This window comes from Peromyscus maniculatus, chromosome 1 (assembly GCF_049852395.1).
Source record: "Peromyscus maniculatus bairdii isolate BWxNUB_F1_BW_parent chromosome 1, HU_Pman_BW_mat_3.1, whole genome shotgun sequence".
In the NCBI taxonomy this organism is placed as follows: Eukaryota; Metazoa; Chordata; class Mammalia; order Rodentia; family Cricetidae; genus Peromyscus; species Peromyscus maniculatus.
In genome coordinates, this window is record NC_134852.1 from 139,197,253 (window position 1) to 139,222,499 (window position 25,247).

The 25,247-nt window shown below is 46.3% G+C and overlaps 2 protein-coding genes across 7 annotated transcripts in view; one reads left to right on the forward strand and one right to left on the reverse strand.

Moving 5' to 3' along the window:
- The window catches only part of Mcmbp (minichromosome maintenance complex binding protein), a 54,115-nt gene extending 53,139 nt beyond the window's left edge, over window positions 1–976 (reverse strand). Inside the window, exon 1 of one of the 2 annotated variants that reach the window (XM_076553551.1) lies at window positions 702–976. In XM_076553551.1, coding sequence (XP_076409666.1) covers window positions 702–759 — 58 coding nt within the window. In that variant the 5' untranslated portion in view covers window positions 760–976. The remainder of the gene's footprint in view (window positions 1–701) is intronic. The other variant, XM_076553544.1, reaches the window with a different exon arrangement.
- Window positions 977–4,200: 3,224 nt separating this feature from the next.
- Sec23ip (SEC23 interacting protein) overlaps window positions 4,201–25,247 on the forward strand; it is a 44,739-nt gene continuing 23,692 nt past the window's right edge. The window contains exons 1-7 of one of the 5 annotated variants that reach the window (XM_006976992.4): window positions 4,253–4,505; window positions 11,747–12,276; window positions 14,967–15,177; window positions 16,681–16,874; window positions 20,010–20,099; window positions 22,789–22,909; window positions 24,954–25,043. In XM_006976992.4, the coding sequence (XP_006977054.1) occupies window positions 4,349–4,505; window positions 11,747–12,276; window positions 14,967–15,177; window positions 16,681–16,874; window positions 20,010–20,099; window positions 22,789–22,909; window positions 24,954–25,043 (1,393 nt within the window). In that variant the 5' untranslated portion in view covers window positions 4,253–4,348. Of the gene's footprint in view, window positions 4,506–9,040; window positions 9,362–11,746; window positions 12,277–14,966; window positions 15,178–16,680; window positions 16,875–20,009; window positions 20,100–22,788; window positions 22,910–24,953; window positions 25,044–25,247 lie in introns of those variants that run through there. The other 4 variants (XM_006976993.4, XM_076553535.1, XM_042284366.2 and 1 more) reach the window with 4 other exon arrangements.

The window sequence follows — 25,247 nt, forward strand, 5'->3', positions numbered from 1 at the left end:
GGAAGGTCTAGCTAACTAAAGAAGTAACGACGGCAATGACAACCAAAATTCACTCAGCTTGCCCGCAGCCCTCTCGGCTCGCGCTGTCAGACACGCATGTCAACAGCTGAGTATTTTCTCGCCAGCCCCGGCACGGGAGCAGGTAACACCAAAGCAGGCGGGTTCTAAAGTCAACAGAGCAGAAAAAGGGAGGCACTGCCACCGATCTCAAGGGGGACGTGTGGAAACGCCGCCGACAGAGTGAACTTCTGTTGAGATGGATCGAGCACCCCCCCCCTCCACCCTCCACGCACACCGGAAGTTTTGAAATATCCTGCAGGCTCCCACAGGCAGAGTGGCTTCCCTCCGCCGCCGCCGCCGCCGCCGCGCAGGGCCCTGGGTGGGCAAGGGGAGCTCTCCGGGTCTGCAGCACCGGGGCGAGGCCGGCCAGCGGCCAGGAGCCAGGCCGTCAATCACAGCCGGCGCTGGCAGCTGCGTCCCCGGCGGCCGCGAGCGGGAGCCGGGCAGCGGGCAGGTGGCGGCACCTGCGGCCGCGCGACCCAATCGGGCCGTGCCGGCTCGGCGGCCAGGCCCGGAGCCGCGCGAGCCCTCGGCGGGGAAAGCCCTCGGACCGCCGTCGCCCCGAGTGAGGCCAGAGCGGCAGGCCCGGCCACGCCAACTCCGCTCCCCTCCCGGGGCCCTGCTCGGCGCGCGCCGCTCACCGAAGAAGCCCTGCACGATCCCGAGCGGGTGGCTCAGCCAGTCTTCTCCGCAGGGCATGGCGCTGCGAGCCGGGGCCAGCGCGGCCCGGGCGGGCGGCGCTTCTCCGTGGGCCGAGCGCGCTCGCTCGGAGCCCGGCTGCTCCCCGGGGGGCTCGTCCGCGCCCTCGTCCCACGCGCGGGGCGCGTCGCGAGCCGCGGGCCTCCAGGCGAGGCGGCCGCGGGGACGAGCGCCTCCGGGCTGCTGGCCGGCGGCGGGAGCGGCGCGATGGGTCCCTGCCTCCACTTCTCACAATGGCGGGAAACCGCGGCCGCCGACCGCGCTGCCAGCGACCTGGGTGGAGCTCGAGAGGGAGGGGCGGCGGGCGCGAGCTGCGCAGTCCCGGAGGGGAGGGAGGGGGCGGGGCGCGGCGGCCATTTTGGAGGCGGGTAGAGACCCGGCCGCCGCGCGGCCGCCATCTTGGAGATGGGCAGAGGCCAGAGACTGGGCTCTCTCGGTGCGCGTCCGTCGTAGAAGTCACCGTGGGAGCGCGTGCATGGGAAGACTCCGTCAGGCTGCCTCATTGGCTCAAAGTTTGCGTCCTTGCCCAAGGACCCAGAGGCACAGGCTCACCCAGGCCTTGGAGTCAGCTCTGAACAAAATTAAGGGGTGAAACTCCGTTTGGTGCCCTCCCCATCTGTTTGTGACTTTTTTTTTTCTTTCTTGTAGTTCTGGTGCTAGAACTCTTCTATGGCACCCTGCCCAAAAGCCTGTGTAAGAACTTGTCCCAGGCTCAATGAGTTCTTCCTGAACGATTTGATTAAGGAGCCTTTTAAATCAAGGATGCATTGCAGCCTTTGTGGGCATCTCAGTATTGCAGAAGAACTGGTTCCTCCCTCATGGAGAAGCAAGCACTCAGAACTCTCTTCTGGCCCAGCCTTTAGTTTCTGACCTAAACACTCAAGTGCGCTTCTTCCTCCAACCTGGTAACTAGGGAGCTTTGGCAAGATAGCCACGCACCATAGAGATCAGGATACTGTAAGAGGGGAGACCCAGAAGGGCAACTCCACAGAAACTTTTAGCCTAGGGAATTCAGGAATTGTCCAAGTTTTCATAAAGAAACCATTTCCCCACTGGATGGGATGTACCTCAGAAAACCCTAGCTTCATCATCGATACCTACTTTTAAATGGTGATCTAAATGGAACTAGAAAGTAGACAGCTGAAGGGTAAGAACTGCTCAGTGGTAGAGCACTTGCCTGGCATGCAAGAAGTCCTGGGTTTAATCCCTGGCAAAGGATAGAAGGGGAGGAGATGACAGCAGGTAAACAGACGGCTGGACTGAGCCCTGAGACCTCCGTAGGGCAGAAGGGAAAGGGAACAAAACCTGCCCCTCGGCCCTTCTTGGTCCCCTGTTCTTAACTGCACACCCGTGGATGAGGGAGAGCTGACAGGCATTGTCTCTAAATCCCAGCACCTGGGAGATACAGGCAAGGTAGGTCAGGTGTTCACAGTCTGCCTTGGATACATACCCAGTTTGGGGCTAGCCTGAGCTACATATGACCCCGTCTCATAAAAAAAAAAAAAGTTTAGGAACATGTATGCCACAAGTTTATGAACAACCGAGGAAGAATAACTTAAAGTGGCTTATAATTTGGGGTTGTGTAGCAGTCCTCCACAGAGAACGATACCTCTGCAGAGAAACGACAGAAGAAAGCAGTTCTCAGTTCTCAAAGGCAACAAGTTGCAGGGCATCAAAACGGGAAAGATTCATGCTAGACACAGTTGAGCAGTGTGTAAAATCTTTCAGCTTCTTACTGGACGGTGGTGGCGCACGCCTTTAATCCCAGCACTGGGGAGGCAGAGGCAGGCAGAGCTCTGTGAGTTCCAGGAAAGGCACTAAAACTACACAGAGAAACTATGTCTCAAAAATAAAAATTAAAAAAAAGGAAGAAAGAAAAAAAGAAAAATCAAAGCTGAAGCTATGTGCTAGGATATCTGGATTTTGGGATTTTATTTATTTATTTATTTATTTATTTATTTATTTATTTATTTATTTTTATATTGTTGTAGCCCAGGTTTCCTTGGAACTCACTATCTAGTCCAGGCTGAGCTACATCTCCAGTCCCCATCAATAGACCCTTTTTTGTGTGTGGGAGAAGGGGGCACTTTTTCAAGACAAGTGTAGCCCTGGCTGCCCTGGAACTCACTCTGTAGACCAGGCTGGCCTTAAACTCAGAGATCCACCTGCCTCTGGTTCCTGAGTGCTGGGATTAAAGGCATGCGCCACCACTGCCCGGCTTCCCCATTAATGGACTATCTATCTGATGGTGTTATTGGGAGTGGAGTCCATGAAGGGAACTGATTAGAAGGCCACTGAGGGCTTTGAAGGGTATATCTTGTTCTGGGCCCTTTTTGATCCTTTTTCTCTCCTTATTGTTCAGCTTTCTTTTCTTCCTGTTGTGGTCTAAGATGAAAAAATATCATATGTTGAAGTTAATTACTCAAGGTGATAGTTTTGGAATTTGGGCTTCTCCAAGGTGACTGCACAAGGCACACTGTAAGGAAAGTTGTCCCTGCACTTAGAAAGAGGCCAAGGAGCTGTTTTTCAGCTTTCAGTTTTAGTTTTTCTTTCTCAGGGAAGCTTCTTATCACTTCCGTCAGAGTCGGTTCTTTGCTAATGTTCTGATGGAGAGAGATACATGTTCTCTCCTCATGGAATGTTTAGACCTTTGCCCCCTGATAATGACAGTGTTACAGGAAACACACTTAAGGAAAGTCTGCAGGTAGTTGTTACTATGCCAGACTGTAAACTCCAAAAAAGGAGGGATCTCAGGCCTGTTTCATACATAACTCTCTGCCTTGGCCAATCACTAGAACTCAATCTGTGGACCAGGCTGCCTTCGAACTCATAGATTCACTAGCCTCCTGAGTGCTGAGTTTAAAGGCGTGAGCCATCACCCCACACATTCAAGGAGATAATATGGAGTGGCGGCACATGCCTTTAAAGCACTTGGAAGTGGCAATCGGATCTCTGAGAATTCCAGGTGACATGAGACCCTGTCTCAAAAAAAAAAAAAAAAAAAAAAAAAAGGGAGATAGTAATTCCTACTCCCATTTCCTACTACTGCCTATCATAAAGATAGGAGAATTGCTGCGTGTGGTAGTATTAATCTCAGGACTGGAAGAGCTGAGGCAGGAGGATGAAGACTAGTCTGGGCTACACAGCGAGATCCTGCCTCGCAAGCAAGCAAGCAAACAAACAAACAAGCAAACAAGCAAACAAACCAACAAACAAACAAAAGCCCAGATAGCCCATAAGAAACTCAGGCAGTCCAGCGCCACCGAGGATCTGCGACTTTCAGTGTCCACCAGTGCTTGGAACCAGACCCCGCAGCGGCCACGCCCCTCTACGCTGTGGTTCCGGCATCCCACCTAGTCTCGAGAAGCCGGAGGTGTCACATGATAGGCTCGGGCCTGAAGCCGATTCCGCCTTATTGCTTTTGGGCGGCTCCAGCTTCCGGAAGAAAAAACGGGTCCCTGAGTAGCTCCCCGGCCTGTGGCTCCCGTGCGCAAGTGCGGAAGTGCGGTGGCACCCTGGGTGATCGGTTTCCGGTCTGTGGTGCCGCACCGGGCTCGTAGAGCCACGTAACGGCCGGGGGTCTGCAGCCATGGCGGAGAGGAAGGCTAACGGTGGCGGAGCGTCCGTCTCCTCGTCGGGCACTAACTTACTCTTCTCCTCCTCGGCCACGGAGCTCAGCTTCAACGTGCCCTTCATCCCCGTCACGCAGGCCGCCGCCTCCCCGGCTCCCCTGCTCTTGCCCGGAGGTAGTGAGCCCAGGGCGCTTGGGGGCCAGAGTGTGCTCGGAGGAGGGTGGGACAGGCGCGTCGCCTTCTCTGGGCCGCTTTTTCGGGCCACCAGTGACCAGCTTCCGGAGGGTCAGGGGCTGTGCGATCCTGGAGGAGGGGCCCAGGTGATGGGGCTTGCTCTCGGTCCAAGGAACCCCTGTCGTTGCACAGGCTTTTGGTGAACGCCCACTGGTGTGCTGGGTGCTGGCAGAGAATGCAGCTAAATTAGTTACCCTCTGCTAGAATACCGCAAGCTGTCTTACCGGGAAACCCCCGGGATAGGGGCAGGGCATCATCACCTAGGAGACAGTAAGCGATCGCCATTGGGGACAGTACCCCTCTTTGTAGTATAAACTCTCTCCTAGAAGACGGCTCCGGGTTTCAGGAGGATACCTCCTAGGATAGACAGCGCTTCCTACTAGGACTGATATGTAATATCCGAAATGGAGGTACAAAGTGCATTTCTCATTTTTTTTTTTTTCAAGGTATCGCTTCCTCCGAGTTTTTCCTTGTTAGGCTCCCACACCTGCTTTCGCCTCCCCTTGTGTATTGTCTGGGAAGGTTGATTTTTGGACGAAACTATAGTGGTTAGGAGCACAGACTGTGTTCCACTCCAGACCCTGCCACTAACTTGCTGTGTGGCCTCAGGCGTGACATTTTACCCATCCACTTAAATTTCATGTTTTCAGCCCCCACCCCCCACCCCTTAGACAGGGTCTCTACGTTGTCCTGGCTCTCCTGGAACTCACTATGTAAAGGAGGTTGGCCTCAAACTCACAGAGATCCTACTGCTTCTACCTCTGAGTGGCTGAGCTTAAAGGTGTGCACCGCCGTGGCCGGTCTCGTTTCTGTAAATATTTGTGAGCTAAGTTCGTCTGCCTCTGCATTTGGACTGTGAACTTCTTTGCTCGTAGATTTGCAGGGTCTTGTTTAGTGCCCAGCACATAGGTCCTAACCAAATGCTGACCTTTTCCCACTAAAGAATTCCCGCTTGGAAGACTAGGGCCGTTTGCTGGAGAAGGGAAGGAAGGCACGCTGCAGATGAAGGTTCCCCTTTCTGTCCTTTCTTCTTGGTGCTCATAACTGTCAGTGCACACGCGCCTGTTTATCCTACCCGGCCAGAGTGCAGGCTTCATTAGTTCTAGTCACAGCTATAGCCTACTGCCTAGAGTGCAGAATCCGTAATATCCCGTGGCTTTGTTGAGCGTGTGTGTGTGTGTGTGTGTGTGTGTGTGTGTGTGTGTGTGTGCGCGCTTGTGTCTGGGGGTGGGGGGAAGGGATGAGTACCAAGAGTGCCTCTGTCTCATTTAAGCAGTGTTGCTGAAAAGTTAAGTGTAGCTTTCTTTGGTAAAGAAGAATTGTTGTGGCCGGAGCAGAGTGCTGTGGAAGGGTGCAGGAATAAAATAATGGCTGTGCCTCAGACTTTTCACATCATTCTCTGCCTCCTGAGTGCTGTTTGATTCACACCCATCTTCCTTGCTGTGTAATAATTGAGATGTATGTGTGTTATTGTCAGTGCTTGAAATTTCTGTTTTCTTTTAAAAAAAAAATTTTTTTTTTTTATGTGTGTTGGTGTTTTGCTTGCCTGTGTGTCTATGTGAGGGTGTCCAGCCCCCTGGAACTGGAGTTGTGGACAATTGTGAGCTGCCATGTGGGTGCTGGGAATTGAACCCAGTTTCATCTTGGAAGAGCAGCCAGTGCTCTTAACCACCAAACCATCTCTCCAGCCCAAATTTTTATTTTCAAGTTTAAGATTAAGCCTACCTTTAGATTTACTCATTTATTAACTGATTTTTGAGACACGGTGTCATCTTGTAGCCCAGGGTAGCTTGTGGCAGTCCGCTTGTCTCCCAAGTGCTGTGACTACTGGCATGAGCCACTCTTAGCAGCTTTATGCTTTCTTTAAAATTCTTGAAGGTTTATTTTTTATTATTTTTTAAATTGTGTATCTCTCTCTCTCTCTCTCTCTCTCTCTCTCTCTCTCTCTCTCTCTCTCTCTCTCTGTGTGTGTGTGTGTGTGTGTGTGTGTGTGTGTGTACGTCCATGAGCACAGTTGCCCTCAGAGGCCAGAGACTTTGGATCTCCCTGGAGCTGGAGCCCAGGTGCTCATGAGTTGCCTGTTGTAGGTGCTGGGAAACGAATATGGGTCCCTCTGTGAGAACAGTACATGCTCAAAATCACTGAGCCATCTCTCCAACCCCATCTTGAAAACTGTTGTTTCATAGATGCAAACTTATTTTTGTGAGAACACATAAATAGTTTTTAGAACTATAATTCCATAACAAGTATGTTGTTCTTTTTTTGTTTTTTTTTTTTTGAGACAGAATCCCTTTGTTATTGTATCTCTGGCTGTCCTGGAATTCCCTATGCAAACCAGGCTGGCCTTGCCCTCACAGAGATCCACTTTCCTCTGCCTCTTGAGTGCATAACAAGTACTTTCTATATTTAAAACATTTCATGATTAGAGATCTCTTCAGAGCATTTCTAGAGACAAAGGAGATCCCACCTCCTTGGGAACAACAGTTAATCTCCTAGTGGAAGAGACAGAGGAAGCAGCTTTATACATGCAGCAGATAGAAACTGAGCGGCCTCTCTCTGTCAGGCCCCGTTGCAGAGGTCAGGGTAGCACAGAACAGATGCTTCTGCTCTCTTCCCCAACCAGTGTGTCCATACACACCAACACTGCTTTCATAAGCTGTTGGAGTACAGCTTTGAACAGCTGGAGATGGGATGGGCAGGCTGCTTTGACCACAGTGCGTCTCAGCTGGTGGAGTGACAGGATGATGTTCCTTGAGGCTTCAGGGTCTCACAGGAAGTGATCTGGGCAGAGTTTGAAGGAGCTGTAGAAATGAGGGAGTCTGGAGGTATGAGGAAAACCTGCAGGGTTGGCAGGTGGTGGTGGTGGGTGATATGGGGCACTATGGACCTCTTTCCTGGTTCCTGTCCTTCCACTCCGCACTCTCCGTCAAGCAGATCACTGACGAGTGTGTACAGGGGAGGGGCCTAATGGGCTGTGGGGCTCATGCTGTACTGCATTGAATTCTGTGGGGAGCCTCAAGGGTTTTGTTGAGAGTCTCACTCTGTAGCTCTGACTGGCCTAGAACATAGAAGTTTCTATGTTGACTAAGTTGGCCTCAATGTCACTGATATTCTCCTGCCTTTTCCCTCCCGAATGCTGGGATTAAAGTTGGGTACCAACACCTGATCTCCTTTGAAGGATTTTTACAAGACAATGAAATTAGAAGTGTGCTTTAGAAAGGCTTGGGTTTTTCAAGATGGCACTGGACTAGGGTTGACTGTCACAAGTGTGGTCAGTTGATATCCCCTGTATGTCAGGCAGGAGTAGATGGTACCCTACGCCAAGTGAGCCACATGAGGATCCAGGGTAGGGGACAGATGGGAGACTTATATTTTATTTTTAATTTTTACTTTATGATGCTGAGGAACAGACAGAGCCTTGCACACTCTAGGCAAGCAGTCTGCTATTGAGGTGCATCCCATGGCAGAGGTGTTTATATTATAGAGTGACAGAGGCCGTGTGACTCGTTGGAGGCCAGCTCTGTGTCAGTATCAAGGTCCATTCCCCTTCATTATAGTTCCGAGTCCAAGCTCTACAGCTGGCATGTAGTAGGTACTGCATTCATGGTTCTTTTTTGTTTGTTTGTTTGTTTGTTTCGAGACAGAATTTCTCTGTGAAACAGTCCTGGCTGTCCTGGAATTTATTCTATAGACCAGGCTGGCCTTGAACTCACAGAGATCCACCTGCCTCTGTCTCTTGAGTGCTGGGACTAAAGGCATGCACCACCACCGCCTGGCACATTCATGGTTCTTTAATGAATATCTGAAGGACTACACAAAAGGTCTGAGAGATGTGAGGTTTCACATTGAAATCTGGATAGTTGGTAAACTTCTGTTTGAGATGGGAATGATTAAGATAATAAATTCACAAGTATAGAACACTCATATGGCTGTGGGTCTAGATCCATTTGTGTCTGTAGAGAATTAGAAAGTGCTCCTAGGGTGAAGCTAGAGGTATGCTGAATTTTTTCTTCTTCCTCTTTATTATTATTATTATTATTATTATTATTATTATTATTATTATTATTTTAGATTGGCTTCATGTCTTAGGATTTCTATTGCTGTGAAGACACACCATGACCACAGCAACTCTTAAAAAGAAAACATTTTAATTGGAGTGGTTCGCTTACAGTTTCAGATACTCAGTCCATTATCATGATGGAGAGCATGGCGTCATGTAGGCAGATGGTGCTGGAGCTGAGACTGCTACCTATTACAGGCAACAGGAAGTCAACTGAGACATTGGGTGATATCCTGACCATAGGAAACCCAGTGATATACTTCCTCCAACAAGGCCATACCCACTCCAACAAAGCCACACCTCCTAACAGTGCCACTCCCTGTGAGATTCCGGGGGCCAGTTACATTCAAACTGCCACACTTTGTGTTGCCCAATATGATTTGGAACTTTTAGGCTCAAGTGTTCTGTTTTCCTCAGTCTCTGAGAGCGGGACAGTAGGCATGTCTTTTGAGTAGTGTGGTTCCATGGTAGGCCAGAAAGACAGCCACGGACTGTACTCTGATCAGAATTGTGTTTTGGGCACTGTGGCCAAACCTGTGGAGTGGAGTCTCTTCACTAAACTGGTGTGTGAAGTATAATTGGAACAGCCTGGAAACTGAAGACAGAATCACCATGAGGTCACAGAGATCCCAGAGCTTTGGCAGTTCTCCAAGGGCAGGGACCATAGTGTGCCTGTGTGCTGGGAGTGGTTCCACACATCTGATGGACTGTAGCCCTCCAGCAGCAGCAGATAAAGGTGACCAAAGCAAAAGGAAAGAAAGAGTGGGAGGAAAAAGCTGAAAGCTGTTCATAAAAAGAACAAGAAAGAGTAGGGTGAGGGTCTTGAGGTTAATGGGAAAATGATTTGTGGGAAAATGATTCCTTGTGAATTATTGGATAGCAGAATAGAAAAAAAATGATTTCTTGTGAATTACTTGCTTTTTTTCTTTTTCTTTTTTTCTTTTTCGAGACAGTGTTTCTCTGTGTAGCCCTTGCTGTCCTGGACCTCACTATCTCTGCTTCCTGGGTGCTGGGATTAAAGGCGTGGGCTCCTACACTTGGTGTGAATTACTTGATAGCAGAATAGAAGTGGTGTTGTTTTAAGCTGAGAACACAGTGAAAATGAAGTTGTCTAGAGAGAAGTCAGGAGACCTTCCCTTATAAAAATGATTTTCTAGTGATTTGCTATTTTGTTAATTTTTTCATTCATTTATTTATTGTATATGTGGAGGATCAGAGCATAATTTGTGGGAGTTGGTTCTCTCCTTCCATCCTGTTGGTTCTAGGGCAGCCAGCTTTACCTGCTGAGCCGTCTTACCAGCCTGTGAGTTGGTGTTCTGTAATGTCTGAACATCTAGTTATGACTACTGCTTACATTTTAGGGATTGCAGTTAATGGATAACCTACTTTGCCTTGGGAACACTAAGAGCACATGCTTGTAGGCAGAATTTTTTATCAGGACCACCGGCTCCCAAATAACCACATAGAGACTCCTTATTAATTATAAAAGCTTGGCCGATAGCTTAGGCTTGTTTCTAACTGGCTCTTACAACTTAGCCCATTTCTATTAATCTGTGTGCTGCCTCAGGCTTGTTTACTTCATCTATGTACTTTCCATGCTTCTTCTGCGTCTGGCTCGAGACTCCTCCGACTCTGCCCTTCTTCCCATCATTCTCTCTGCCCCGAAAATCCTGCCTAGCTACTGGCCATTGAGCTTTTTATTAAACCAATCACAGTGACATATATTCACATAGTGTAAAGAAATATTCCACATATGCTCATTTGTACAATAGTGACTTTGTAATTGAGACCCCTGACCTACCTCTACTTGTCAACACAGCTAATGTCTGTGCTTCAGTTTCTCATTATGATTGTAGAAATAAAAATAGATTTGCATTATATCAGGAAAAAAGATTTAACATATATAAAAGTAAGTACAAAATTGCTTCTTTTAAAAAAAATCCTTTATGTAAACATGAACTTTTTTGTTTTGTTTTGGTTTTTTGAGACAGGGTTTCCCTGTGCAACAGCCCTGGCTGTCCTGGAATCTCTCTGTAGACCAGGCTGACCTCGAACTCACAGAGATCCACCAACCTCTGCCTCCTGAGTGTTGGAATCAAAGGCGTGCACCGCCTCACCTGGCTGTAAACATGAACATTTACAAAAGAAATTATTTATATTTACATAGAAAGTAAAAAGGGCAAATACCAAAATGTTTTTCTTTTCTTCTTTTTATTTTTTTTTGAGACAAGGCTTCTCTGTGTAGTCCTGGTTGTCCTAGAACTCACTCTGTAGACCAGGCTGGCCTCAAACTCACTATTTCTGCCTCCTGAGTGCTGGGATTAAGGTCATGGACAACCATGCCTGGCTTCCTAAAAGTTAATGTTAACAGTGACTATCTCTGGTGGAGAAATTCATAACTTTTCTGTACTTTTTAGCTTTTCTTATTCAAATGAAGTTTTTTCTTTTCAAATAATTTTTTTAAAAAGAGAAAACAATTTTAAAGATTTATCTGTTATGTATACAATGTTCTGCCTGCATGTATGACTGCAGGCCAGAAAGGGCACCAGATCTCATTACAGATGGTTGTGAGCCACCATGTGGTTGCTGGGAATTGAACTCAGGACCTCTGGAAGAGCAGTCAGTGCTCTTAACCTCTGAGCCATCTTTCCAGCCCTGAGAAAAGGTTTTTTTTTTTTTTTTTTTTAACTCTTTATTTATTGTTTTTGTCCTTCACATCTCAATCCCATTCGTCTCCCTATCCCTTCCTATCTGCCCTTTGCCCTGGCACCCTCCCTGCCAAAATAAAATGAAATAAAATTTAATTTAAAAAAAAAAAAAGGAAAAATCTTGTGGAAACTGTAGTTGGCACAGTGAGTCACACAGTATATTCTTTTGTCCCTACATCTTTACCTGCAAGTGTTCATTGCAAAGAGTCATTGGTCTGGTTTGAGGCCTCTGGTTAAGAGAAAAGATTGAAGGGAAAGATTTTCTTTCCTCCCTCCAATGCAGAAAATACAAGTAGGAATACCAAAGCCAGCGATCTACTTACTTGCTCGGTCTTGGGTACAGAGCCTCCTGCTCCAGAGGGCATTGCTGCTTCTCCGCCAGTGTTCTCCATTGCTCTTCTGTTGTGTTGCAGAGGACTCCACAGATGTTGGCGAGGAGGATAGTTTCCTTGGTCAGACTTCTGTGCACACCTCCACCCCACAGACATTCAGTTACTTCTCTCAGGGATCAAGCAATAGTGACCCTTTTGGGAACATTGGACAGTCTTCCTCAACAACTCCCGCAATGTCGGCCGGACAGTCAGCGTTTTCCAAGCCCCCAGCCACACTCCCTTTTACAACAGGATCCCAAGATGTGTTGAATGCATTTCCACCGTCTGTTTCCAAGGCTCATTATGGTGCTGCACCTTCCTCACAGATGGGAATGAATACCTGTTTGCCTTCTCAGCCGAGTAGTCTCCCTCCAAATTTTGGGAGCCCTCCCCAAGGGATTCCTCAACAAGGACATAACCCATATCGCCACACTCCTGTCAGCAGCAGGGCGAACCCCTATATCACACCCCCACAGCTGCAGCCATGCCAGACGCCAGCCCATCCCTCCTACCCTCCGCCTTCTGGACCCCCTGTGCAGACGTACCAAATGCCGCCAGGACCCATGCCACCGGTACGTGGACGTCATACCAGTTTTCTCTCTTAGTGAAAGTTTTAAAAAACTTTGTATGTTAAAAACCTTTTTGAGATTTATTTATTTTTATGTTATGTGTATAGTTGTCTGCATGTGCGTTTGTGTACCACGGGCATACAATGCCCTTGGAGGCCAGAAGGAGGCAGAGTTACAGGTGTTAGCCATCATATGGGTACTGGGATTTGAAACTGGGTCCTCTGGAAGAACAGTGAATGCCCTCCTTAACTGCTCAGCCATCTCTCCAGTCAACTTTATACATTTTAATATACACTGAGGATTATATGTATATATTGGAGCTGAGGATAGAACCCAGGGCCTTGCACTTGCTAGGCAAACGCTCTACCACTAAGCTAAATCCCCAACCCTAAAATATATTTTTAACTTATTTTATTTTATATGTATGGGTGTTTTACCTGAATGTGGGTCTGTACACCACATGTGTGTCTGGTGTCCCAGGAGGCCAGAAAAGACTGTCTGAGTCCCTAGAACTGGGATTATAGATGACTGGGAGTCACCATTTGGGTTCTAGAACCAAACCCAGCTTCTCTGCAAGTACAACAAGTATTTTTTTTTTTTTAAAGAAATTATTTATTTTATTATCTATACAGAAGAGGGCGCCAGATCTCATTACAGATGGTTGTGAACCACCATGTGGTTGCTGGGAATTGAACTCAGGACCTCTGGAAGAGCAGTCGGTGCTCTTAACCTCTGAGCCATCTCTCCAGCCCCCAACAAGTATTTTTAACCACTGGGCCATCTCTCCATCACCAGACAGAATTTTTTTTTTTTTTTTAGACATGGTTTTATTGTGTAGCCCTGGCTGTCCTAGAACTTGCTCTGTAGACCAGGCTGGCTTTTAACAGAGGGGTGTGGTGTATTACTGGTGATCAAAACCAGGGCAATAAATATGGTAGGTAAGCATTCCCATTGAGCTATACCGCCAGTTCACCTTTTAATTTTGCACAGGATCTTGCTAAATTGCTTTGTTTGGCCTCAAACTCTTAATCCTCCTGCCTCAGCCCCAAGTAATTGGTATTATAGGTATATGTCACAAAGGCTATTCTTTGTAAACCGCATGATTCGAAGTAAACCGTCTTTTAAAAGTAGCTAATTGGAGGCTAGCAAGATGGCTCAGGGTAAAGGCACTTGCCACGACGCCTGAGAACCTGATTTAGATCCCTAGGGCCCATACAGTGGAAGGAGAGAACTGACTCCGACAAATTGTCCCCTGACTTCCACACTTGGCTATGGTGCAAGCATGCCTACCCAAATAAATTAAAAAATACATAAATTTGTTTTGAGGCAGCTATCACATGGTTCATATTCAAGTTTATATTACCTATTTACTGGAGTAATGGTTGATTTTAATACATGCTAGTATTCTCAGATTTTAGTGTATAATATCAATTAATGTTATCTATGGACATGTGAGAATTGAGGCAATGTAGTCTTTTTTTGTTTTGTTTTTTGAGACAGGGTTTCTCTGTGTAACAGCCCTGGCTGTCCTGGAACTCACTTTGTAGACCAGGTTGGCTTCAAACTCACAGAGATTTGCCTGCCTCTGCCTCCTGAGTGCTGGGATTAAAGGTGTGTGCCACCATGCCCAGTGAGGCAATGCCGTCTTAATAGACTGCCAGCTTCTCATCTTATTTATACTAGTTAGTGAACACGCTTTATTACAGGGACTAAAATTGATTCTCCCACTATTTAATGTTTATAGAGTTTGGTTGTAGTCAATCAAATTTGTGTGTGTGTGTGTGTGTGTGTGTGTGTGTGTGTGTGTGTGTGTGCGCGCGCGCACACGCGCGCGCATCAGATTAACATTTACATATTTACATACTTAGAAATGGAATTGCTGGGTCAAGAAGTATGGGTGTTGTAAAGATTTAAAAATGACGGGACCCATGCAGGTGTTGTGCATGCTGCACAAGTTCAAGCCATACAAAATCCCAGCCCTGAGAAGAAGTGGGCACCAAGTTCCATCCCTAACCAAGCAGCTGTTTGTGCGTGACAGCTGCTGGGAGAGGGAAAGCAGTTTCCTTCAGTGGGTGACATGGGGATGTCAGCCACACCCAAGGGCAGGCCTCGCGCTCACGAGTAGCTGGCCAACACGAAATGAACTCCATGGTTTTGTGTGTGTGCTTTTTTTTTTGTTTATTTGGGGATTTTTTTTTTTTTTTTAAAAAGAGAGAAAGGCCATGAAGTTGGGTGATTGGGGACTTGGGAGGACCCAGGAAAGGGAAAGAATATGATAATATATTGTATGAAAAAAATTAAAAACATATTTATTAAAAATTTAGAAGTTTCCAGGCAGTGGTGTCGAATGCCTTTTATCCCAGCACTCAGGAGGCAGAGGCAGGTGGATCTCTGTGAGGTCAAGGCCAGCCTGGTCTACATAGAGAAACCTTGTCTCAAAAACAAACAAACAAACAAAACCAAAAAACAGCAAAAAAATTTTAAAAATATGGGAGACATTGGTGGGTGTCAGTTTGCCGTTAGTGTGCAGAAGTCTAGTGTACTTTGCAACTAATTTGAAGTTTTATTACACTAGTTATGACACTACTTACCTAGAAATACCTGTCGGGCAATTATTGATGTCAGTTGGAGTTGGAAGCAGTTACAGAATGTCTTTTGGGCACATGTGACGGTTTTAACCTTCTTCCCTTCAGCTCCCTCCATCAATGCAGTCACCAGCACAGCAGCAGGTACCTGCCAGACCAGCAGGACCCCATGTCCAGGGTCCAGTTCCTTTTGTACTTCAGAACCAGTATGAACCTGTTCAGCCTCACTGGTTTTACTGCAAGGAGGTGGAATATAAACAACTATGGATGCCTTTTAGTGTGCTTGACTCTTTGAATCTTGAAGAGATCTATAATTCAGGTAAGTACCCACCCATCTTGCATTATTCCATCTCATTTGAGGAAGAGAAAAGATGAAGTTTTCATGTCCTACTTTTTGCACCTGTCAGATTCCTTAATCTGTATAGGTCTGCAGACCCCACTTTAAGATGGTAGTACTAATTCATGTGTATCCCGAATTATTGAGCAAAGAATTTAAATAAATAGTTTAGCAATTTCTTTTGTTTTGGCTGGGCACGGTGGCACACACTTTTTATCCCAGCACTTAGGACAGGCAGATCTCTGTTACTTTGAGGCCAGCCTGGTCTCCTTAGTGAAGTCTAGACCAGCCAAGGCTACATAGTTAGACCCTATCTCAGTGAAACAAAACAACCAAAAAGTTGTTTTAAATCAGAGAAGTTCAGTTCTTACATCATTCAAGTTTTAGTTTTATTTCCCCTATTCATTTGTAGTTATAGTACATCAAATATTTCCTGTGGAACTCAGTTTATGAAATTCTCTGTGAAAAAATTGTTCTGAGGTCAGATGAGTTTTGGAAATAATTTTTCTCATGTGTACCCCTTGAGAGAGATGCTACATAGGTATGTCTTAAGGCTCTGAGAAGTCTTGCAGCATACAAATATGATTCTTTATCTTGATATTTTTGATTATGAGACTTAAATATCAGTCAGTATTTTCTAGCAATGAACCTCTTGGAACATTGCAGTACATTGATGTTATTGCTTTGTTTTACTTTTGAAATGAGATCTCATTCAGCCCAGGCTGGCCAGAATTAGCCAGGAACTCATAATCCTTCTGACTCCATACCCAAGTGCTGAGGTTACAGGTGTATGGCAGTACATCTGGTTTGATTAAAAAAATCATGAACTATTTCAGTTATTTCATGATTGTGTTTTTAAAGCCTGCTCTGGCTCTTTCTTTCTACTCAAGAAGAGCCATGCTGCATGGCGGCTCTCCCCGTGATCTCGGTGCATGGGAGACTGGAGAGCCATGCTGCATGGCAGCTCACCCCTGTGATCTCAGTGCATGGGAGACTGGAGAGTCATGCTGCATGGCGGCTCACCCCTGTGATCTCAGTGCATGGGAGACTGGAGAGTCTTGCTGCATGGCGGCTCCCCCCTGTGATCTCAGTGCATGGGAGACTGGAGAGTCATGCTGCATGGCGGCTCCCCCCTGTGATCTCAGTGCATGGGAGACTGGAGAGTGATGCTGCATGGCGGCTCCCCCCTGTGATCTCAGTGCATGGGAGACTGGAGAGTGATGCTGCATGGCGGCTCACCCCTGTGATCTCGGTGCATGGGAGACTGGAGCAGGAGGACTTTTGGGAGGTTGAGGCCAGCCTGGGCTACAGAGTGAGACTCTGCCTCAAAAATAAACAAACAAATATATGTCATAATTTTGAGTAATACAGATTATCTTGTGTTTTTATTTGACTAATAGCATCATGAATGTTATTGTTAATGTTATTTGCGTCTTCAAATGTGCCTGGTGACATTAGGGGAAAATGTCCTCTTTTGGTTCCTAGTGCAGCCAGATCCTGAGAGTGTGGTTCTAGGCACGGATGGAGGGCGCTATGATGTCTACCTCTATGACCGCATGAGGAAGTCTGTGTACTGGGAAGAGGAGCCAGCTGAAGTGAGACGCTGTACTTGGTTTTACAAGGGGGACACAGATAGCAGATTCATTCCCTATACAGAGGAGTTCAGTGAAAAACTAGAGGTATGAACGTTTTACTTCTTTATACTTTTTTATAAAACATAGGCATGTATGCAGGAGGCTTCTGTGACACCACTCACAGTGGAGATGGCTTTATTTACAAGGTGGCCTGTCTTGATCCTGGTCACAAAAGAGATTGTCTGATCATTCAGGAAGTGCTGCATGCAGCACAACCCAGTGTCGAGATAAGACTGTATGGGGTGGGGGCACTCCATTCACATCCTCTGAGGTGTTCATATCAAGCCTTCAAACAAATTAGGTGGAGACCAGGCATGGTAGCAATTGACTGGAATCTCAGCATTCATAGTCTGAGGGCTGCCTGGGCCGGAGCCAGAACCGGTCCATAAAGACAATCTCTCTCTTTTTCTCTTTTCTTTTCTTTTCTTTTTTGTTTTTCAAGACAGGGTTTCTCTGTGTAGGGTTGGAGCCTGTCCTGGAACTCGCTCTGTAGACCAGGCTGGCTTTAAACTCAGAGATCTGCCTGCCTCTACCTCCCGAGTATTGGGACTAAAGGTGTGGACCACTGCCACCTGGCCAAAAACAATCTCTCTCTCCCTTTTTTTTCTTTTTTTTTTTTGTTTTTTTTGTTTTTTCGAGACAGGGTTTCTCTGTGTAGCTTTGGAGCCTGTCCTGGAACTTGCTCTGTAGCCCAGGCTGGCCTTGAGCTCACAGAGATCCTCCTGGCTCTGCCTCCCAAGTGCTGGGATTAAAGACGTGCACCACCACCGCCCGGCTAACAATCTCTCAAAGCATAATTTTTGAAACAGTTTTATGGCATTTATATATGTGTGTGTGTGTGTGTGTGTGTATTCTCACTGTGGTATGTGACTGGAGGTCAGAGAACATGCTGGAATTGGTTCTCTTCTTTCTACCATGTGGGTCCTGGGATTGAACTCAGGTCTTTAGACTTGGCAGTAAGTGCCTTTGCCCACTGAACCTTCTGGATGGCCCTTGAAGTATAATTTTAGTTAGTCGAATAAGGGGAAATATGTAAAAGGGTGCTAATTCCTAGAGCTTAATTTTGAATCTAAACAAGCAAGTAACTAACGATGTAGTATAATTGTTGGTAATCTCAGGTATGATCCTGCTGTAGTTGTAGTATCCCAAAGTCAAAGGTTTCAGGCATATTATTCTGAAGCTAAAAGTACGGTGTTCAAGTATGAGCATTGGAAAGCAGAGGAAGCACTTTCTTTTAACTGTAATGATGATACTGTGTGTGGGTAACCTGGGCTCCAGGCTGGGGAGCTAGCCAAGTCCTGCCGTCAGCAGGAGGCCAAGCTTCCATGGCATTGGAGGAGGCAAAGGAGGCTGGGAAGTGAGAGACAGGTGATGCACGTGACTCTGTGCTGTGTAGATGACCCTGTCCCATCTGAGTACCAGGACAAGGAACAGCGGTGTCGGTTGATTTGGTAATGACACTATTGTCTCTGTAGAAAACCAGGTGAACCAGCCGGGCAGTGGTGGTGCACACCTTTAATCCCAGCACTTGGGAGGCAGAGGCAAGTGGATCTCTGTGAGTTCGAGGCCAGCCTGGGCTACAGATCGAGTTCTAGGAAAAGCACCAAAGCTAACAGAGAAACCCTGTCTTGAAAAAAACCAAAAAAAAGAAGAGAGAGAGAGAGAGAGAGAGAGAGAGAGAGAGAAGAAGAGAAGAGAAGAGAAGAGAAGAGAAGAGAAGAGAAGAGAAGAGAAGAAAAGAAAAAGACAAAACCAGGGTGAACCTTTAGAAATACCATTAGTCCATATAAAAGTTAAGAGTGACTGTGTAAAATCAGTCAGTATAAATTAGCAGCATTCCTGTGTGATAGTTAGAAACCATTGTAGATGATACTTTTTGTAATGGCAAGAAAACGACAAAGTTTGTAGAAAAAAATCCAATAAAAGATATTCATTGAGGGCTAGGGCTTGCAGTTGAGTGTAGAATGTCTGCCTAGTATGTGTAAGGGCCCTGGATTTGATTTCCAGTATTTTGAGGAGGGAAAAGATAAGCTGGACACAGTGATATGAGCTGCTAGGCCCAGGAATTCAAGGTTATAGCAAAATTATTTCCCACCCCTCCCAAGTGACCTTCATGGAGGAAAGTTACAAAAAGAGAGCTTAAAAATTGACTGGGTATGGTAGCCTGTGCCTTTAATTACATCACCTGGGAGGCAGAGGCAAGTAGATCTCTGAGTGAGAGGCCAGCCTGGTCTATAGCAAGCTTGAGGACCCTCCCCCCCCCCCCAAAAAAAAAAAAAAAAGATGGAGTGATTGCTGTAGAGGTGGCTCAGTGGTTAAGAGCACTGGTTGCTAGAGGCCTCAGGGTTGATTTCCAGCACTCACATGGCAGCTAATAACTATTGGGAACTCCAGTGCCAGGGCATCTGACACCCTCTTCTGACTTCTGAGGGCATCAGGTGTGCACGTGGTACACATACATACACACAGGCAAAATACTCACACACATTTAAAAAAAGTGCCCTCAGGAGTAGAGCTAAATGCCATGTGTGTACATTCCCAGTCTCAGGGTCAGAGCTGTCTTCTCAGAATCCTTGAGAGATTTGCTGTGTCTCCTCCCCCTCTACCCCAAAATACTGATGAAGTACTAACCCCCAGTACCCATGGGTGCACCTTTGTGAGGAACTAGGTTGTTGCAGATGAAATCCGTTAAGATGGAGTTACTTGAGTAGGGTGGCCCTAACCCCATATAGTGAGTGTCTTCATATATAATAAACGAGACAGATAGTTCAGATAGATTACTGGGGTTTGATAGAGGCAGAGTTTGGAGTTAGGCCTATGACAAGGAGTCACGGGTAGTTAGGAGAGCGTCCAGTGCAGGGTTCCTGGGGAGTGGTGTCCTGCTGTCACCTGGTTTTGGAGTGGTAGCCTCAAGAACTATGGGACAGTAAGTTCATTTTATGGCACTCAGCTTGTTTAGCTCTAGGAAACAGACACTCTGTCTACACCTCCTTTATCTTCCCCATGGAGTGGAGATGTCACTTAGGAGCGTGAGAGCTAATACAGGAGCAGTTTAGGTCAGAGGACAGAAAGGACGCTAACCAGTAAGCCAGACGTCCTGTTCTCCTCCTCCTCCTCCGCACACATGTCTTGATGTGATGAGATTGACTGACTGGATTATGTGTTGTTTTGTCACTGCAGGCCGAGTATAAAAAAGCTGTCACCACGAATCAGTGGCACCGCAGACTCGAGTTTCCCAGTGGAGAGACCATCGTTATGCACAACCCGAAGGTGAGGGAGGCGCTGTCCGAGGTGGTCACGGGCGGCTTCCCTGGAAGGGTGTGCTGCTGTGTGTGTGGTAACATTTCCTTTTAGTGGATTTGCAGGGATTTCTTCGTAATAAATGCATTACTTTTAGGTTTATTTTTTATCTGTTTTATCTATTTATTTTTTTGAGACGGGGTCTCTGTAGCCCTGCTGTCCTGGAACTCCCTATGCTGAGCAGGCTGGTTTCAAACTCACGGAGACCCACCTGTCTTTGCTGTCTTAAAGGCCAACATGCTTGGCGAGTGTATTTGGAATGATTTAATTAGGAATCGTGAAAATTCAACTTTTTCTCATGAAATTTCTGTTTGGTGACATGTTACTGACACTGAGAATCACTTAGAAGAAGCTTGGTTTTTCACTTGGCATCTTTTCACTTGGTTTGATGAAGCCGACTCTACACAGGGCCAGAGGAAACAGTCAAGGCTTTGCATGCTGTCTGCTCTCTGTTGCTCTGCCCTTGGTCGGGAGAGCAGCTGGGGGAGCAGTTTGTAAGCCAATAGGTGTGTAGAAATGTTGTTGTTATTATTATTATTTTGTTTTGTGGTTTTGAGACAGAGTTTCTCTGTGTAGCCCTGCTAGACCCGGCTGGGCTTGAACTCAGAGATTCACCTGCCTCAGCCCTTTGAGTGCTGGGATTCTTATTTTTTTATTTTTATTTTTTCTTAGACAGGGCTTCTCTGTGTAACAAGCCTAGCTGCCTTGAAACTCTCTTTGTAGACCAGGCTAGCCTCAAAATCACAGAGATCCACCTGCCTCTGCCTCTGGAGTGCTGGGATTAACGACATGTGCCACCACAATGACATTACCACAATTTAAAAAAAATTTTTTTTTTTTGTTTGTGTTTTTGTTTTTAAATAGTTAAGTTTTTGGAGAGTCAAAGTTATAGGTGGACTTTTTCCTTTTTATTTATTTTTGTTTTTGTGTCCCAATCATAGTTTCCTCTCCCTCCTCTTCTTCCAGCCCCCCCCCCCTTACACCCCCAGTCCACTCCTTTTCCTCTGTTACTCTTCAGTGGCTATCAGCCAGTCATGGTATATCAAGTTGCCATAAGACTAGGCACCTCCTCTGTTATTAAGGCTGGACAAGGTCATCCAGTGGGAGGAAAGGGTCTCAAAAGCATGCAACAGAGTCAGAGGCAGCCCCTGCTCCCATTGTGAGGAGTCCCACAGGAAGGTCAAGCTGCACAACTGTAACACATGTGCAGCGGGCCTGGGTCAGTCTCATGCAGGGCCCCTGGTTGTCTGTTCAGTCTCTGAGTTCCTGTGAGCTCAGGTTAGTTGATGCTGTGGGTTTTCTTGTGGTGTCCTCGACCAAACAGGCTCCTACAGTCATTCCTCCCCCACTTCCGCAGGATTCCCCAAACTATGCCTAATGTTTGCCTGTGGGTCTCTGTATCTCTTTGTGTCAGTTGGTGGGTAATGCCTCTCTGATAACAGTTGGGCCAGGCATCAGTCTAGGAGTATAGCAGAATATCATTAGTAATCATTTCGGTGACTTTTTTTTGCCAGTCGTGTTTGGTTCTATCCTAGGTCTCTGGACCTCTGGACTGTCCCCCCTCTGGGTCCTGGCCCTCGGGGGTTAGTTCACCCTCATGGCATGAGTCTCAAGCTGTGCCAGTCATTAGTTGATCACTCTTACAATTTCTGTGCCACCTACCCCAGCACATTTTGTAGGCAGAACAAATTGTAGATTGATATTTTTTTTTGTTTTTGTTTTGTTTTTTGGGTTTTTTCTTTTTTTGAGACAGGGTTTCTCTGTGTAGCTTTGGAGCCTGTCCTGGAACTCACTCTAGCCCAGGCTGGCCTTGAACTCACAGAGATCCGCTTGCCTCTGCCTCCCGAGTGCTGGGATTAAAGGCGTGTGCCACCACCTTTTATGGCTGGGCTGGTGTCCCAGTTCCTCCACTGGAAGTCTTGCCTGGTTATAGGAGCTGGCCGGTTCAGGTTCTGTATCCCCCATTGCTGGGAGTCTTAGTTAGGGTCATCCTCATAGTTGCTGGGAATTTCCACTGCACTAGGTTTCTACCTTGTTCCAGAGATGCCCCTGATTCTAGTTGTCTCTCCCAGTACTCTATCCCTCCATCCTCCCCTACCTGATCCCTCCTGTTCATCTCCCCACCCCCTTATCCAGACTCCTACCCCCATCCAATGGTGATGTCTATTCTATTAAATCTTGTGTCTATACACACACACACACATTTATAACCCCCTCTCATTCTTGTGACACTGAGAATCAAACTCAGGAAAAAAAAAAATCGATATATCCTACTTTTGATTTCCGTGTATGACTTTCTAGCCTAAGCACTGGAAGTAATGATATGTTTAGTTTTGATAGTTTATAGTAGCAGGACCTTTACGGAATTTGCTTGGGGAACAGTTCTGCTTCATTTATAGCCATTTATACTGTGAAGCACAGAAATGTTCATACTAAACACATTAGTTTGAAGTAGGATTAGTGGTACACGCCTGTAATCCCAGCACATGGGAGGCAGAGGCAGGAGGATGGCTGCAGGTTCTGGTTTAACTTTTACTAGATAATGAGTTCCAGGCCAGTCAGGGGATGTGTAGTGAGACCCCACCCCCCAAATACTGCTTAGCTTACAGTGGGAAATAATTTTGTTAATCAGCCTTGTCTTGTGTCTTGTGTCTTGAAGGTTATCGTCCAGTTCCAGCCTTCTTCAGTGCCAGATGAGTGGGGGACGACACAGGACGGACAGACAAGGCCTAGAGTTGTAAAGCGTGGAATTGACGACAGCCTCGATGAAATTCCTGACGGTATGTTTAGTTTGCTTGGAGAAGGTCTGTTGGGGCTGCTCTGTTAGTGTCTTTGTTCACTACGAAAAGAAGCAATTACTAGAATTAACTGCCAGAGTGTGCAGAATTCAGCCATGTATGTTAGTCACATTTCTATCTTTTTTTCTTGTTATTGTTCCGTTTTTAATTTTAGATTTATTTATTTATTTCTACAAGTGTGAGTGTTTAGCCTGCATATATGTTCATGTACCATGTGTGGGCCTGGTGCCCACAGAGGTCAGAAGAAGTCAGATCCCCTGGGCGTTAGGGTTGGCTGTGAGCTGCCATGTGGTGTTGGGAACCGAACCTGGGTCCTCTTCCAGAATGACAAGCACTTTGAACCACTGAGCTGTCAGCCTTACATTTCTCCCTTTTTGTTTTGAGACAGGTCTCACTCTGTAGTCCTGACTGTCCTGGAATTCAGAGCTCTACCTGCCTCTGCCTCCTGAGCGCTGAGATTAAAGGTGTGAACCACCATGTCCGGCTCATTTTTATCTTTTATTTGAATTATTTATGGGGGCTTGCTTTCAGTTTCAGAGGGTTAGTCCATTATCATCATGAAGGGGAACATGGCAGCAGGCAGGCAGGTGGGCAGGCAGGCAGGCGTGGGGCTGGAGAAATAGCTGAGAGCTTTAGATCCTATTCCAGAGGCCAAGAGAGTGACTGGGCTTGGTGTGCGCCTTTGAAACCTCAGAGTCCACTCTCAGTGACACCACCTCCTCCATCCCCTCACCCCCGTCAAAGCCATACCTCCCAGTCAATCCTTCCTAAATAGTTCCACTCCTGGTGACTAAACATTTCAATATATGACTCTATGGCGGCCATTCTCATTCAAACCATACTCCCAGAGGGTTTTGTTTTGTTTTGTTTGGAGACAGGGTCACAGTGTATAGCCCCAGTTGGCTTTGAACTTGCTATGTAGACCAGGCAAGCCTCCAACTCAGAGATCTACCTGCTTCTGCCTCCAGAGTAATGGGACTGAAGGTGTGCAGGACCATACCTGGCCCTCCTAGAACATTTTTGAGTTAAAGAGGAGGACTTTGGGAACAAAGATTTTTTTTTTTTAACATTTATTTATTTATTATGTATACAGTGAGTGTTTGGCCTGCGGGCCAGAAGAGGGCACCAGATCTCATTACAGATGGTTGTGAGCCACCATGTGGTTGCTGGGAATTGAACTCAGGACCACTGGAAGAGCAACAGCAAGTGCTCTTAACCTCTGAACCATCTCTCCAGCCCCGGGAACAAAGATTTTAAGGTTTCATATTGGCAGATTGCTTGTCCATGTCAGGCTTTGGGCTCTGGAGAGGGTTTTTTTTTTTTATTCTTTGAGACAGGGTTTCTCCATGTAGCCCTGGCTGTACTGGAACTCACTCTGTAGACCAGGCTGGCCTCAATCTCACAGAGATCCACCTGCCTCTGTCTCCTAAATGCTAGGATTAAAGGTTTGCGCCATCAGACAAGGGAGGTTTTTTGTTTTTTGTTTTTTTTTGCCTGAGATCAGGGCCATGTTCATGCACACACTATACTACTGAGCTACATCTTCATCCCATTCCTGTGGATTCTGAAAAGATCAGAATTACGGTGGGTCTATAGGTTTGTGAAGAACATCCTGTTTCCTTGACCTTTCTATTTAGTTTACCGTTATTTGGTAAGGTAGACAAATTATTCTAATTTGATACAGGGCAACGAGGGATATTTGCATAATGGATAATGGATTTCTTTGGCTAGGTTTTTTGTTTGTTTGTTTGTTTTTGTTTCTGTTTTTTGAGACAGGTTTTCTCTTGTGCAGCCTGGCTATCCTAGAACTCACTCTGTAGACTAGGTTATCCTTGAACTCACAGAGATTCACCTGCCTCTGCCTCCAAATTCTTTTGCTAGTTTATGATAAAAGGGGTATCGAGAATTTAGCAATTTAATTAACAATACCAAATTCTCAGCTTTGTGTGTGTGTGTGAAAGAGAGAGAGACAGAGACAGAGAGATGATGATGATGATAATTTTAATTATTTGTTTATTTTTACTAGGGGAAATGCCTCAAGTTGACCACTTGGTGTTCATGGTGCATGGCATTGGACCTGTGTGTGACTTGCGCTTTAGAAGCATTATTGAGTGTGGTAAGTGCAAGTCACATTTCATAGAAGAATCTGAGTACTGATAGAGGCTCTTTAGTATTCATTTTTATGATAGTTCCTAGCTGTGTACTTGTGGCTGAGGGGTTATAAGAGGATATTTCTGTGATCAGGAGGAAGCATTAGTTTGTGTTTGATCTGCTCTTATGGCATAAAATCCTGGATTCTGAGGAATTAGAAGGTGTTATG